General features: G+C 41.5%; 1 protein-coding gene and 1 long non-coding RNA gene across 4 annotated transcripts in view; one reads left to right on the plus strand and one right to left on the minus strand.

The window, feature by feature from the left end:
- The window catches only part of LOC117975309 (uncharacterized), a 35,994-nt gene that overhangs the window by 6,851 nt on the left and 12,131 nt on the right, over positions 1-17,012 (plus strand). For both annotated transcript variants that reach the window (XR_008620445.1, XR_004665545.3), the window contains 3 exons: positions 1,931-2,194; positions 6,118-6,270; positions 6,356-6,458. This is a non-coding gene — a long non-coding RNA (uncharacterized LOC117975309). The remainder of the gene's footprint in view (positions 1-1,930; positions 2,195-6,117; positions 6,271-6,355; positions 6,459-17,012) is intronic.
- Positions 3,508-17,012, minus strand: part of E2F7 (E2F transcription factor 7) — a 44,864-nt gene continuing 31,359 nt past the window's right edge. For both annotated transcript variants that reach the window (XM_003832879.5, XM_008958350.5), the window contains 6 exons: positions 16,135-16,320; positions 15,320-15,392; positions 12,093-12,594; positions 10,137-10,392; positions 7,814-8,238; positions 3,508-6,442 (listed from right to left, as the gene is read on the minus strand). In XM_003832879.5, the coding sequence (XP_003832927.3) occupies positions 6,272-6,442; positions 7,814-8,238; positions 10,137-10,392; positions 12,093-12,594; positions 15,320-15,392; positions 16,135-16,320 (1,613 nt within the window). In that variant the 3' untranslated portion in view covers positions 3,508-6,271. The remainder of the gene's footprint in view (positions 6,443-7,813; positions 8,239-10,136; positions 10,393-12,092; positions 12,595-15,319; positions 15,393-16,134; positions 16,321-17,012) is intronic.

Below are 17,012 nucleotides of genomic sequence, written 5' to 3' on the forward strand. Positions count from 1 at the left end.
TAGAGTGACAGGATGGGCAGAGGAGTGGGGAGAAGAAGGGAGCAGATGTGGGAGATAGCACTGCAGGGTTCTGTGTAGAAATTAGAAAACACTCTAGGTATTTCTAACAGGAAGGTTTTAATACAGGGAATTAGGTGCTTACACAATTGTAGGAAGGGAGGGAAAGTGGAAATTAAGGGGCTGCTGTGAAATGTTTTTGGATCATGCCACCGTGGCTGCTACTCAGAGGATGGGGAGAATGCTGCTGCTGCACGATGGCTGGGAACAGTGTAAAACCACTACCAGTGTCACAGCTGATACACAGTCCTGGACTAGACAGTAGAATAAAGTATGGCTGCTGCAAAAACTGAGCCTGCTGCAATTTGTGCATGAAGTGCTTCTACTGTAAGGAAGCCTCAGCTTCCTTTCTATCTACCAAATCTTGCATAAGTCTATTTTACTAACAAAATCATTTGTAGCAAGGGAATGTGGGAAATGTAGTTGCCTGCCTTGTTGCCCCTGTGATTAAAAAAACTTAGAAAAGGAGTGAAAATCAATGCTGAGGGTCAATAGGCAATATCTTGCATAGCTGGCAGGCAAGTTGAGAGCCAGGGTAGACTCTGTAGGAACTGGAAAGGCATGCCTAAGAGGAAAACACTGCATGGCATGCCACTAAAGTTTAAATGCAGAGGCCAGGCACAGTGGCTCATGCCTGTAATCTCAGCACTTTAGGAGGCCGAGGCAGGCAGATCATGAGGTGAGGAGTTTGAGACCAGCCTGACCAACACGGTGAAACCCCGTCTCTACTAAGGCAGGCAGATCACGAGATCAGGAGATCGAGACCATCCTGGCTAACACTGTGAAACCCCGTCTCTACTAAAAATACAAAAAATTAGCCGGGTGCAGTGGTGGGTGCCTGTAGTCCCAGCTACTCGGGAGGCTGAGGCAGGAGAATGGCGTGAACCTGGGAGGCGGAGCTTGCAGTGAGCCAAGATAGTGCCACTGCAGTCCGGCCTGGGCGAAAGAGCGAGACTCCGTCTCAAAAAAAAAAAAAAAAAACAAATACAAAAATTAGCCTGATGTGGTGGCGCGCACCTGTAGTCCCAGCTACTCAGGAGGCTGAGGCAGGAGAATTGCTTGAACCCAGGAGGCGGTGGCTGCAGTGAGCTGAGATTGTGCCATTGCGCTCCCACCTGGGTAACAGAGCAAGACTCCAGCTCAAAAAAAAAAAGTTTAAATGCAGAATTATCATGATTAATTTTATGAACATTGGTGATGCTGTGGAGGCCATTCTAAAGTAAAACAAACCAACAAAAACAAGTAAAACAAACAAGCTATGTACATGGAACCGTGCAATGAAAGAGCCCTGTAAGGTTTTTTAAAAACAATGTTTGTGCTAACTAATCCATCCCATATTCTTCCCCCTAGTTTTTTATTGAGTACACATTTTGTGGTGGGTATGGTGAATACAGATATAAACCACCTAGGGGCTCTGCCCTTAAGAAGCTAGTACTGTTTTTCTTTTCAGTGAAGAGTAAGTAATTTCAGGGTTTTTTAATGGGATTCTTTGCTTCTTGGCGTATCTTCTGCTGCTTGTAAGACAGTCTAAGAAAAAATGGTCTCATAATCAAACCAGTTTAAACAAACACATTGTATGTATATTTCCTCTTATAAGCTTATGTCTCTAATCTTACAGTGAAAAAAAATAACTCTTTTACCAGTATTATCCACTTTTGATTCTTACTATTAAGAATATTGAGTTAATATCTTAATATTAAGAATACTGAGTTCTTCAGAGCACAGTTGGGGCAAGACTGGATGTTTCTATATTAATAGAAAAGACAGTCAAATTGGAGACTACCAGTGGGTTAGTTACAAAAAAAGGATTTTGATGTAAGAGTATGAAAATAAGAAAATAATTTTAGCTTTGGGTATGATTTATTAATTTCAGAAGCATTTTCGAGTAGAAAAGGACATCGAATTAAACTGATTTTCACACTAAAAACAAGTTGATAGCTATCAAAAGTTACTCTGATAAGTGTGAAATATGGAGTGCCATAACTGCAAATCCTGGACAATGGCAGCTTGTAACTATTGTAACAGGAGACTGAATGGCAAGTTTGGCTACAGCACCTAGTCACAGGAAATGCTGCATTCCAAAGGTGTTGGACTCTGCAGAATTGATGGAGGAAGTTTTACAAAACTAGTGAACCAGGTATTGAATGCGTTCACCTACAAGTCTGTGAAAGGGTTGAAGGGATGGAAAAAGAAATGGATTTAGTGAGGATCTCTTTGAAGTTATGCTGTAATTCTTCACTTCTGCCACTTATGAGCCAATAAGGGGAGGTGTTCAGGGTGATGCTTCTCTCACACCTCTTTCGTGCAGTGAGAGGTATGCTCTGGTGTCTGACTCACCTGGGGGACCTAAGGGAGATGAGTGGGCCAGCAGCTTTGGCAGTGGAGGGAGAAGCCTGTGTGCTTGGCTGGGTTTTCTCTCCTAGAATCAAGGCAAAGAGCACTGGATGTGGTTGATGGGAGATAGGGCCTGTATTAGTCCCTTCTCACGCTGCTGATAAAGATGAACCTGAGAATGGGCAATTTACAAAGAAAAAAGAGGTTTAATGGACTCACAGCTCCACGTGGCTGGGGAGGCCTCACAATCATGGCGGAAGGCGAAAGGAATATCTTACATGGCAGCAGCCAGAGAGGGAATGAGAGCCAAGCGAAAGGGGTTTCCTCTTATAAAACCATCAGATTTTATGAAACGTATTCTCTACCATGAGTACAGTATGGGGGAAACCACCCCCATGATTCAATTAACCACATCAGGGCCAGACTAGGACCATTCAAAATCCTGCCCAAGGATCTGTGTGGAATGGACGGCAGGAGAACCAGCAGCAGAGAGAGAGCTGCAGCTGGAAGAATATGTATTGCTTGCATCACAGTTCGAGCAAATGCTCCCAAGATGAGGCCTTCGAAGAATTCTCCACGTGAATCAGCTCAAACATCTCCAAGTGTCACCTCAGAATTTAGCAGGGGAGTCCGACAACAGTGCAACATAGATCACTCTGGAGATATAAAGAGCTAGGGGGACATCAGATTAAGTCTTCTTGCAGGTCAATTTAAAAGTAAGGCTAACAATAGAAATTGGCTCTCAATGAAAGGTGGGCATTAGCTACAATGAGAAGCATTTGACTTAATGGATGCTACAAGAAGTTGAGGGGTGGTCTGCATTTACCTGTGATTCCTAGATTGGATAAACATCAGAATCATCTGGAAGCTCCAAACCTACAGAGATTGGGACTTAGTAGAAATCGGAAGCTCAGTTACACAGTACCTCAACCCCTGCAAGCTCCCATGTAATTCTGATGCACTAAGATTCAGCATTTAGCAACCACGGGGTGATCTCAGCAAAAAGATCTGACTTGTGTTTATGAGGGCCTGGTTGGCTATGTTGTAGCTGTTAATGGTTTTACTCAAAACAGTATGCGAAAAAAGCCTACCAAAAAATACAACCACCATCTCTTCTTAAATGAATTATTTTTTATTGCTATTTTATAAAGCTTAATATTTTCCTAAAAATATTAGAAAAAAAATCAGAACAAAAAATCAGTTTACATGTAGTACAGTTACAAGTAAATAGCTATAGATAATATAGCCATTAGGAAAAAGAGCAGAGCTAAATAATAAGAAAACAAAAGCAGTAAGCAGCAATAAAATTAATACCTACATACAACTAGCAGTGCAATATGATAAGCAGAAAGCAGCTTTACGTTAAAAGAAAGTTATTTAAATACAGAAATAGCACCTTACAAAAAGGAATTGAGAAATGTAAACTTGGTAGGTAGATTCAAGTATAAAAGTTATACCCCCGACTCTTGTACCAGAATGAAAGGGTTTTACAAACCCTGGTCAGTGTAGGGCACACACAGCCTCTGTGACAACTCAAAAAAGCTGCATTCTCTTAGTAGGACCACCAACGATTATTTTTTTCTTTTACTAAATTATACAATAATAGACTCAAGATTGCCATTGCTTCTTCACTACCCAAAATATCCAAGTCTAGCGCAGCAGCTTCAATTCCACCAGTTGTTCTGTAAGATTTATTTTCCTGACAGAAACAACCACTGCATTATTATTTTTTACATATAAAGCCACATTAAGAAGTGGATACTGAATACAGAAGCAATTGTCCTTGGTTTTCTACTCCTAAGAATGGTCACCAAGTCATAATATCCTCACCAATGGGACTGCTTCTTAACACCCCTCAGGAATTATGAATTCTGAGGTTAAATGGTCATATCATGATCAGAATAATAAAAAAAGATAGCAAAAATGTTAAAACAAGTATAGAGCATTCAGGAACAGTGAGGGGAAAAGCAATTTCTGTTTCCGTCTAAATGCAGACCTCTCCATGAAATATTTTGTGGAAGTTCTTAAGCATGGTAGAATTAACATGCATATACCCTGCACAGATTGAAACCTGAAAAAGGTATATTTTTATTCGTTTTGATAGGGAACCCATCGGTTTTAGTTCAGGGTCATTTAACCATGCAATTGTTGATGGTTAGAACCACATTTTTAACCTAACTCTATAGAAGACTGTGAAAAAGAAAAAAAAATCTTGTAAACTTTAAAAGTTTAGTGTTGATAAAAATTTTTATATAAGTAGCAAATTTATTTAATGTAGCTACCTACCTCAAGTTTTAAAAAATCTTGTGGGGGTAATAAGGCTAATATTATCCTGTAGTTAATATAAAGCTACTTTATTCAGACTCCCAGAGTCTCTTAAATTAATATTTTCATTCTTTCATATAACATTTTATTGGGTCAAAAAATAAAAATAAAATAAAACCCTACACCAGGATTCTACATCTAAGATAGTTTTAAGAGAGGAAGAGGAAGGAAGAAAAGAAGTAGGAAGGAGGGAAGGAAGAGAGAATGAAGGAAAGTAGGAAGGAAAGAAGGGAACCATTTACTCTGAAGAGACGAGAGAGGTAAATATCAGCAAGTCTAGGAATACAAAGAACTAGTATAGTTTGGCGACTTAATGCACCCCTAAAGTAATGTGAGTTAAAAAAGGGAAATTGCATAACAGTTTCCAGAATTGTATTCATGCTAGGACAACCAACCCGTGCGCTCACCATTCTCATTTTTCAGAGGTACCAACTAATTACAGTTTGAATACCCTTGGATATGAAACATATGTCCATTTTCCCTCTTACTCTTCCGGACATGAAGTAGAAGAAAAACAAAAGAATCATCTCTTGCCCTGTATCAATTTTCACATCATTACTCTTCAGAATTCAACGAAAAGGTCTCATCCAGGTTCCAATTTTCCATATAATCACTTTCTACCATCCTGATTTATTTTTACAAACAGCAATTGTTAGAAGGCATCCATATCTGATGGCGCTACAGCTAAACATTTAAATAAAAAATGCAGGGCATGTAGTGAAGGAAACTGGGCACAGTAGGATTTTTAGAAACAAACAGTAATATCTCACTGTTCACACAGTTATTTGAGAAGCAGCAGTTAGGCTGCTAGAGTTCTAGAGTTCATCTTTGTTCTCAAGCCCACAGTCAGGGTTAGCACAGTTCATTTACAGCAAGGTGTGTCATTCACAGTTATTTTGGTCTTGACATGTGTCATGTAGATACATTTATCCACATTATTACTAGGTTGTAAAATAAGTGCAGGGCAAATTATAGAATAAAAGTATAAACATTCAAGTCGTCATACCCTGAAAAAAATGTGTTAAAGACTGTAGTTGTAAACTTTTTGCACTAAATCCCATTTCAGGAACAAAATAAATAATACCATAGGATTCACAACTGAAGGTGGCTTCCTGATGAAGCCTAAGGAAGCAGTAGCTTTTTTAAACTGCAGAAAGGAAGCTTCTCTCACCACAGATTTACTCAGGGCAAGTGGAAATACATGTTAAGAATGCTTACCCTAGTTAAGTGCTAGACAGCGCCCCCCTTTAGAAAAACAAGGCTCCGGTAGCCTATTCAGATCTACTTCCAGCAATAAGACGATTCTTGAATCAAAACCATAAGTCAGTCGGCGCTTTCACTGTGACACCATGCAGAGTCGGAACTCTAACTGGTATTAAATGCACAATTAATTACTTTCAGGAAATCAGATGATTGATGGTGGTGGGAAGTTAACAGAAGTGTGGATGAAAGAGAGAGGAAGGACCCGTGCTCAGGACGGATGGTTTGCATCCCGCCTTGGACATCCGGGACTCTCAGGGCGTTTGATCCCACCCCCACCTGGCAAAGCGGCAGGTTAGTCAGCGCCGCCGCTGGGGATTTCTAGTCTCCTCTGGGCCGAGCTGGTGTTTCGTGACTGGTTCCTTTCTCTTCTCTTCAGGACAGGGTCTCCAAGGCTGCCGGGTGTCTTGAAAAACGTCTCACGATGTGTGCGTTGGATGCTCTTGGGGGTCACTGGAACTGGTGACTGAAAAAAGAAAAAAGTAAGAACAGAAGTGAAGTCATATTGTTTCTGATCTCTGAGTAGAAAGGCAGCCCTTTCTTGACCTGTGTGTTAGGATCCCAAGGCAGGTGTTCCTTCTTCTTTGCTTTCTTATCACACTTACGCCGTTTGTCTCCCCTGCTTACCACAACTGAAAATTAAATTCATATTTGTTGTTTTGGGTGCAGAAAGGCAGTCTACCAAAGAGGTATCTTTGGTATCTGGAGCCAGGGACTGGGCTCTGCCACTGTGGACAAGTTACTTAAGCAACCTGTCCCTCAGTTTCTTCCTCCATCCAATGGCGATGGTAAAAGTACTGACTTCACAAGGTTGTAGGAATTAAATAAGATAATTGTAAAGCACTTTAGAGCATGTGAGGCCAACATGGTTTGTGTGTTGGCTCTTTCTCTTTACTTGCTAATATTTATCCCCTAATGTTAAATGTTAAATATTTATTCCCTTAATGTGCCATAAAATGGCAGGGACCATTATCCTGTTCACTGGTTCACTGCTCTATCTTCACTGCCTAGATCGGTGCCTGGCACATGGTGATAGAAAATTCTATGTTATGCTATAATCATCTTGTTTCAAACCTAACATGTTCATTTCAATGTCTCGCAAACTTTTGAGCCTCTGAATAACTTGTCTAAAATATTTTTGGCTAAACATAATTCTTTGTCTGGGAGAGTAAGTAATCACTGTGAACAACCTAATGTGTAATAGGAATTCAACGAATACTTGAACTACAAATGGAGGTTGGGGGACAAATATAGACTCATTAACTTATATGGATAATATATCTTATGTATATTTGTATGTTTTCTGCATATGTATAGATGTATATACATCTATGTATTATAGATGTATATACATACAGACATTGTACACACACACAGTCTCTAAACATCACATCTTAAGAAACGACTGACAGGCTAAGAATCTCTGAGTTACTATCAAGACTTCTGTTTCCTTTGATTGTTTTTATAGCTGTATAATTAAAATTTAGGGTACCTTGTTTTATTGACCTAGTGAAATAAAAGCTTGAAGATCACCAAAATAATAAAAATATTTAGCATTCCTCAAAAATCCCCCCAAACTATGCCTAAAACAGGTCCCTCTAATTGTAAGAAACAGAATGACAACGAAAAACATACATTTTTGTCTTTAAAGCACAGGATCTCTCACCTCATGTCTCAGTGCTTTATAAAAGGAGCAGATAACTCTAGGTCTACAACGGAAGCCAGGTGGAGCCTGACCTAGTGCCTCTGTCCGGCAGTCATGTGGCTAAAATGAAAGCTAAACACAGGCATACCCCTTCCCAGAGTGACAGTGTCTTCAGGAAACTTCAGGCCTCACCTGATGTAATTTTACTACTGAGACTGGATGTCCCACGTAAACGGGGGACTCAGGTTGTTGGACGACACTGTGTGACCTTGACATCACTGGACTCAGGTTTAGTGAGGGCTGACTCTGAAGCTGAGGGTCTGCAGAAGGGAATGTGGACGACTTTGGATTAACCACAGCTGTGGGGCCGACGAGAAGCTGGGCTATTGATCCAAGGCCAGGCAAGCTGAAATTCACAGGTCCTGTGTTTGGGAGAGCACCAAGAGTAGAAGAAACCGGGCCCGGCATTGCAGGAGAATAGAGAACAGGAAAAGGGCCCAGAGATGGAGATGGTAAGACCATGCAAGGGACACTGAAAGACGGCAGCTGACCTGAGGACGGGCCCACAGTAGGGGGGGTTTGACTGCCAGATAAAAGTACATTGAAACCATTTAATCCTGAAAGAAAAGCAGAACAGGCGAAAATCAATATATGTCATCATGAGGATATCATTCAAGCTCACATTTGTCATGGCCCTTTCAAACGGGAGTCCACAATAAATCAATGAATGATGAGACCTTCCCCCAGCTGACCAGGCCAAACAGCCCACACCCTGCTCCTTCACAGCTGTGGCCAAGATTGTAATCCCACATTTATCTGTGTGATCATTTAGTTGGTGCCTGTGAAGTTTTTAACATGAGCTCCACTGAATCCAAACTGAGAAGGCAAAAAGCTTAGATGGGAAAGATTACATCTTTATTTTTATTTATTTACTTATTTTTTGTTGTTTTGAGACCCAGTCTTGCTCTGTTACCCAGGCTGGAGTGCAGTGGTGTGATCACGGCTTACTGTAGCCTCACCCTCCTGGGCTCAAGCAGTCGTCCCATTTCAGTCTGCAGAGTAGCTGGGACCACAAGCATGCCACCACACCCAGCTAATTTTGTTTTTTATTTTTTGTAGAAACAGGTTCTTCCTATGGTGCCCGGCTGGTGTCAAACTCCTGGGCTCAAGTGATCTTCCCACCTCAGCCTCCCAAAGTGCTGAGATTACAGGCATGAGCCACTGTGCCTGGCCAAAATATCTTTATAAGTTCCTAACTGAAAATTTTTATTTCCCTCAATTATCACAGGCAACAAATTTAACAATTTTAACAGTACCTTGACTTTGTCATTAGGAAATAGTACAGATATGTGCATATTACATTAAACCTATTACAGATTTCTTAATATACTGTTAAGCTCATCACAACTTGGAAATTTTGACACTATTGGGCTTGCTGCCAGGTCTTTTTATTACTATCAGTAATTTTAAAAATGATTTTTCTAGTTGCATTCAATATAATTGGCTTCCTTTGTAATCCCATGTATTTAATTCTATGCATCCGTAACATTCTGAGGAGGAATCCATGGCCTTCACCAGACTGCCAAAAGGTCCATGGCACAGAAAAAGTTAAAAACCCCTGTGCTGGGCTGTAATTTTCATTCAGCAGGGGCTGAATCTATTTTTGTTCATTTGTGTATCCCCAATACTCAGTGCTTAGAGAAAGCACTAAAAGATACTTACTAAAGAAATAAAGAATTTTTTCTAGATAAGTGAATAATCATAAATACTAACCTAACCTGTTCTAGCAGGTTAGGCTTAAGCCAACAAGGAATTGAGGAAAATCAATTTAGATATCTTTGCATCAAGACCAGCTTTATGTACAAAGTACATATTTTTAAAATCTGGCATCTGTATTTCGGCTTTAATACAAAATAGTAACAGCATTTATTGAGTCTTACTAAGTGCCAGGTGCTATTATTCTAAGTGCTTTAGATGTATTATCTTATTAAATTTAATTCAATTTTCACAGCACCCATATGAAGCAGGTGCTATTATTACTGCTGTTTAACCAATGAGGATGAAGAATACTTAAGTTCACGCAGATAATAAGTGGTTTTAAATGTCAAGCCCTCTTACTCCAGACCTGGCACTTGGCCACAATGCTATATACTCAGTACCTCTAGATGTTCAAGACCTCAAAACACTAGCTGCATGCAATGGCCAACAGGTTCACACTATTATACTACACCAATGCTAGATTCAGCTGAATTACCGTGCTTTTTCACCAAATAATGTTTAACGTATTTTTTTTGAATCACCTGCCTCAATTATTTTCCCATTACTCCCGAAGTTGGTGAAAGTAGAAGCAGCTTCTCCCTTCATTTATAGATGGAGAAAACAAAGGGGCTAAGAGTAAAATGACTCAGGCACATCAATAAGCCACTTTGGGTCAGGTGACACAGACAAAAATTTAAAAATCCAATTCTTGATCTGACTGCCGCAAGGGACTCTAAGACATGATGACATCCCTTACCTGCAGGAGACTGCACACAAAGATATTGTAGCAAAGAAGGCTCTTTGGTGCTTTCATTTTCTTTTGAAGGCTTTTCAACATCTGTATTTCTTGAAGGATTTCCCCACTCAGAAGAAACAAAACAGTTTGCTGTTGCCTTTCCTGAAATCTCTTCTGCAGCAGGGAGTTGGCCATTCACATGAATGTCTTTGAGGGGTATAGATGCCCTGTTACCCATAGTCTTGGGAGAGGCAAGGTCTGTGGAATCTGAGGGTTTCTAAACACAACCAAACCAGGAAGCAAGAAAGTAAGTTAAAATTCCAGTAGTAAATCTCTCTCTTTTTTTTTTTGAGATGGAGTCTCACTCTGTTGCCCAAGCTGGAGTGCAGTGGCACGATCCCAGCTCACTGCAACCTCCGCCTCCCAGGTTCAAGTGATTCTCCTGCCTCAGCCTCCCGAGTAGCTGGGATTACAGGGGCATCCCCCATGCCTGGCTAATTTTTGTATTTTTAGTAGAGATGGGGTTTCACCATGTTGGCTAAGCTGGTCTCGAACTCCTGACCTCAGGTGATCCACCCGTCTCAGCCTCCCAAAGTACTGGGATTAGTAAATCTCTTTTTTTTTTGAGACAGAGTCTGGCTCTGTCACCCAGGCTGGAGTGCAGTGGCGCGATCTCGGCTCACTGCAAGCTCTGCCTCCTGGGTTCACACCATTCTCCTGCCTCAGCCTCCTGAGTAGCTGGGACTAGAGGCGCCCGCCACCACACCCAGCTAATTTTGTTTTGTGTGTATTTTTAGTAGAGACAGGGTTTCACTGTTTCAGCCAGGATGGTCTCGATCTCCTGACCCGGTGATCCGCCCACCTCGGCCTCCAAAGTGCTGGGATTACAGGCGTGAGCCACCACGCCCGGCTGGGATTAGTAAATCTTAATAACAGCTTTCTTAATATTGCTAACACATAAAGGTAGCATATAGCTGCGTGCCACACTGATTTGTGTATGTCAGAGGTTTCCACTGTATTTGTAGGAATGGACTGAAAAGGTCATGTCCTGTGCATTGATAGTATTGTGATTTTGAAGTAGAGAAATGACAAGAGATTTTAGCAATGGAAAACTGGCCATGGTGGTTAGACTGTGAAATATATTTCCGAGCTAGTAATACACATAAAGGGTGTTGATACTAGTCTTTTCGGGTCTTATAAGAACTGTGGGCTGGCCCAAGATGTCTTGGTTACCTAAGACATATGCCAGTCAGTCTTTCACTTCTGATCTGCAACCCCAGGCTATCTACAAAATGAGAAAAATTCATTCTGGTAAGAGAAAAAAAATAGAGAAAGGTTCTTAATTATTGTAATGATTTCCACGAAGTGTGCCCAGCCTACCCACTGCAAACCACTGTAATGACAGTGCTCCTGCTTTCTGGATTTACTGGTCATATCTCATTAACCTCTGAATGGCTACTAAGCAGGAGATGTGGACAGCTCATACTTTTGTTCTTTTCATTTTGAAGCTAGGGAAACAGGATCACTGAACAGTGAAGAGAAGTGACCAAGCATAAGATCTGATAGCCAGACAGCACCCACATTCCTCCCTCTGGAACACAGCTGCATCCTGGATTAAGATGTTTATTTCAGTGATCCTAATTTATTTTAAAAAAAGGATGTAAAAAAGACTGGATGGAAATATATAAACATGTTAACAGTGATGCCTCTATGTGGTGGGATTCTGGGTAACTCTTCTTCTTTATACTTTTTAGCATTTTATAGAAAGTGTGAGTTTTATAAAAATCACCTTTCTTATGCACTATTTTAAGGCAAGATTTTTGGCAGAGCCACTCCAGTGCTTAATTAATTATGCAAGTGACATGAAACAGCCCCATATTCCAGACTCCATTGCTTATTAATATCAGTGTATCTTCATTAGGAAGAAGCTCAGGGCTAACAGGATGTTACCAGACACATCCACCTGCACTCCCTTACCTTGGGCATGACGAGCGACAGCGGGCCGTCTTCATATTCCCTACTTTGCCTTTTAGTGGCTGGCTCATCCTCCTCCTGAGGTTTCCTCTCCTCACAGAGGCGCTTCTGAGCTGAGGGTGCAGATGACAGCTCTACTGTGGCTGGGGCTTCTGAGCTTCTGTCATCCCTCTCTGACCCTGACCCTGACGCTGGTCCCTCCTGCAGACTTCCATACAGCATGAACAGTGAGGCAGAGGGCACGTACACTAGAGGCTGGCCAGCAAGGAGTGCTGGCTTCAGGCTCTCCACAGCAGAGGCTGCAGAAGCAAGTGAGACATCCACTTGTCCATTCAGACCGTTCTGCATGGAGAATGCCTGCAGGTCCGTCTGAGCAACAGAAAATACTGGGTGGGCTAAAGGATTAACACAATATTCTGGGTCAACAGAGAGGACAGGGAAAGGAGCAACAGGGTCCAAGCTGCTTGATGGAGGCACCACTCTCTTACTGGCAAAGGCTTTTCCCCTATAATAAAAAAGAAACGTAACGAAGTTAGCACATTCTACCAACTCCTGACCCTTTACTTTCCCAAAGACAGCCATGCCAAATCAGGAATGAGATAATACTCCTCAGGCAGATATGAAAGCGCACTTGCTGAGCATGTGTTAGCTCATCCCAGAGTTAGACGCCCAGGTATGGCCTGGATAAATGGTTAGGATGGGGTGGGAGAGCCGAAGTGGGAAGAGCCATTGGAATCTCAGGTGAGAGTGGACATTCATTCCTCCTTCATCTCTTCCACATCTGATAGTTATCAATTATCAAGCACTTACACCCTTGCCAGGCATGTACATACTATTATAATTAGCATTAATAGTATAACAATTTTATGCAATTATTATAATAATAGCTACTCTCATTTCCCCAGTTTACTAGCGAGGAAGACTGAAGCGCAGAGGTTGATCACCCTGCCTCAGGTGAGCCAGCTCTGAAGTGAGAAGCTGGGCCCCATGCCCACATCTGTTTGATGGCAAAACCCATGTTCTCAGTGACTGTGAGAAACGCTGGGAGAGTAACAGAGACTGGACTTTGAATTAAAAAAAGATTAATCTCATTTGTCTCATTTCACAAATCCAGTATGAAAGAAATGAAGTGGGCAGTGAGGAAACAAACTTATCTTCTAAATTATTATTTTCTGTCATTCTTGTCCCATTCTGCTCGGTGTTATTAACAAAATTTTAGGCAGCACACAATCAAAATTAAGTCCCATAAATGTACAAGTTTATAGGCCAGCAGGGTGGCTCATGCCTCCTGTGGGGGGCCTAGGAGGATTGCTCGAGCCCAGGAGTTTGAGGCTGCAGTGAGCTACGATCACGCCACTGCACTCCAGCCTGGGCGACCCTGTCTCTAAAATAAGAAAACGAAATAAATAAGATATAAACAATGTTTGGACCTTTTGTTTGGAAAAATTTCCAAATATTTAAAACCATGTTTATGTTCTTAGTATATTTTTAGGAATAGAGAAGAACGATCCTTTAAGAAATAGTAGGAACAGAGGGCCAGGCGTGGTGGCTCACGCCTGTAATCCCAGCATTTTGGGAGGCTAAGACAGGTGGATAACCTGAAGTCAGGAGTTCAAGACCAGCCTGGCTAACATGGCGAAACCCCGTGTCTACTAAAAATACAAAAATTAGCTGGGCATGGTGGCACACGCCTGTAATCCCAGCTACTCTGGAGGCTGAGGCACAAGAATCGCTTGAACCCGGGAGGCGGAGGTTGCAGTGAGCTGAGATCATGCCACTGCACCCCAGCCTGCGCAACAGAGTGAGACTCTGTCTCCAAAAAGAAAAAGCAAAAAGCAGAAAACAAAACAAAACAAAACAAAATAAAAACACACAAGAAAAAAAACAGTAAACAGAGGACCAGGATTTCTTTCCGTCTTTCTGATGGAATCATGGAAGACCTGTTTTGCCTACCATCTCACTGCCTACTGTGCTGCTGAGAATAAAATGCAGTACCCTGGGCCGCAGAGATGAGTCATCTCTCCAATCAGCTGCCTCTGGTTGAGTAATGGGTATTGCTCAGCTCTGTGAAACTGAACATGCCCACCCTGGGTATATCACCCACCATCCCTCCACCCAGCCATCCACCTTCAACTTCTCCATCTCCACCAATGACATCACTATCACCTGACATGCAGACATTCTTTCTGATGCCTGTCTCCTTTAGCGAGCCCTGCCAACTCACTGTCTCACACTGGTTTCCCTTTCTTTCCACCTCCGGTGAGCACAGCTCAGCTCTGCCCTACAGCAGACCAGAACGACTACAAATGCTCTGTTCTGTGGCCTGCCTTTCTCTACTCCTAATCCCACCTGCAAAAAGTAGCCAGGATGATCTTCATCAGTGAACCTCCAATAGCTCTTTATGGTTTCCCTGATGAATCCAACTCTTCTCTGGCTTTCAAAGCTTTTTGCCAACTTGACCTACTTGCCTCCAACACCTAACCTCTTTTGCTGAATGATTTTTCCTTTTCCTGTCCTGTTTGGACAAACCATGACAGCAAAACGAGCCAGGCTTTGGTGTCTTCTGCTCCCTGGCCCTGCCTCGTAATCTGCTTCTTCCCATATCTGTCGTTAAACACTTTTCTAATTACTCTGTTTAGCGTTTCTTCTGCTTTCTCTGGTGACACATGATTTCTTTCAAAATTGGGCCCCAAATTTAAGTCAGACAGCCTGGGTATGAATCCCAGCTTTGTCACCTATTAGCAATGTGACTGGGCAAGTTACATAACCTTTTTGCACTTCAGTTTCCTCTCTGTAAAATGAGGGTAATACCTCTCTGTAAAACCTCAAAGGATTGCTCTTATGATCAGATGACTCAATATACACTAAGGCTCCTGGAACGGTACCTGGTAGTTAGGGGCAAAACCAACTATGATAATGATGAAGTGATTCATGGAACTCTGATGCATCATTTCTCAGGGTCATGTTAATTATGAATTGTCTCTTTTCCGTGTTGGTCTTTCTATCTTGTTCCTATAAGCCATCATAGCTTACAGGATACATTTTTCATACTTTTGTGTCCCTGATGCTACTTCCTGCACAGTGTAGGGCACAAAGAGAAAGCTTACCAATTCCTAACAAATAAACGACTGACCTAAATTTTTTCTTTTGATGGGTGGCACTGCAATTTAGTCAAAGTTAACACTAGGAGATAGAAAAGAATACACTCTGAGCTTTTATAGACTACTTACTGTGAATTGTCTTCTATTTTCTGTCTATAGACAGCTGCCAGGCTTCCAATTTCTAAAGAGTAGCCACCTGATCCTGAAAAGGAAGATGAAGGCTTAACAAATATAGCAAGAGACTTATACATACCAACTATATACTGATAATTATCTAGGTGAGAATTCATTATTCTCAGCTCAAAGATTACTCAAATCTCCTATGGTTTTGATTCAAAGAGAAATTTTCAGAAGCTAGCTGTTCATGAATTCAGGTCTCATTAAGAATGCAAAATAAGCCTGGGCAGCACAGGGAGACCCCGTCTCTACAAAAAATGAAAAATTAGCCAGGCATGGTGATGCATGCCTGTGGTCCCAGCTACTTGGGAGGCTGAGGTGGGAGGACTCTTTAAGTCTGAGAGGTCAAGGCTGCAGTGAGCCGTGATCATGCCACTGTACTCCAGCCTGGGTGACAGAATGACCTTTCTCTCAAAAGAAAAAGAAAAAGAAAAAGAAAAAAGAAGTATTTAAAACAAGCATTGCTTTAAGTCTAATGAATTTCTGAGATACATCAAATAGGGTCAACTATGCCAAACCAATTGGTCTACAAGGTGACTAGGATCAATTTTAGGCAAGGGGTCATGTTCATAGACTGTGATATCAGCATCTCCTTTGCTTCCAATAATTGTTTCACTTCAGCTAAGTAAAAAGTAGACCACTGGAAAAAACAGGCAGGGCTGAGAGAGTCAGTTTGTTTTAAAACGCCAGCATGTGGGTGCTGCACTGGCATGGGCTACAGCTACATGGCAACTGATGGACTCCATAGATTATGCAAGGGCAGATACCTTGTTCTTCTCTGTACGGGCTGCTCGGTTCTGAGTTCACTTTCCTCTGGATCCTCTCAGAAGCCTGAACTGTGTTAAAAGAACCATGGCGAGCCAGCTTCTGTTTTGCACAGACTTGAATCTGGCCATATGTTTCTCTTTTCAATTCTGGTAAGACAGATGCAGAAACATCCACCAGTTCTTCATCTACATAAACGAGAGAATTGGTAGTGTTGTTATACAGCTGTAATTCAGGATAATTTTCGTCTATTTAAGAGATGGCTTTGAACCTATAATTGTAATGGAGCTACCACCCTATAAATCAAAAACTAAGACAATCAAAGGAATTTTATGAGCCTTGTCTCAAACCCCCATTTCTTTCAATGTACTTTTTTTTTAAGTTAGTGGATGACTATAAAATGAGATTGAATCCATATATATTCTAAAATTATCTGAATTGCAACAGAAGTAGAGCAAGATGTTCTTCAACCTGAATTAGAATGAGCCTCACATTTTAGATGCTCTATTTGAGCAGAGTATCAAAGGAAAGCCCGACCATGCTCAGCCCAACATGCATATTTTGAGATTCACTTTCAAGATTAATTGAGATCAGCTTCCTATGCCACAGACCTACAGCAATGAATAGGAGAATCTCTATTTTCTGTGATGCTTTATTATTTCTTTCTTATGCAGTAGGAGGCTCAGTTACTACGTGACCAAAGGAATAAGGTCAGCAGAAACCTCATGGTTGAAATGCTGCAGAACAGTGAGATAATAAAAGGTTAGGCCCTGGAGACACAGTTTGTGTTTAACGGAGTATATGTGGGGTTAAGACACAACTTTCTATATAGACGGAGGCAGCTATCCTTGTTGTACAGACAGTCATCTCTACCATATTC

The sequence above is a fragment of the Pan paniscus genome, chromosome 10 (assembly GCF_029289425.2).
Source record: "Pan paniscus chromosome 10, NHGRI_mPanPan1-v2.0_pri, whole genome shotgun sequence".
Taxonomy (NCBI): Eukaryota; Metazoa; Chordata; class Mammalia; order Primates; family Hominidae; genus Pan; species Pan paniscus.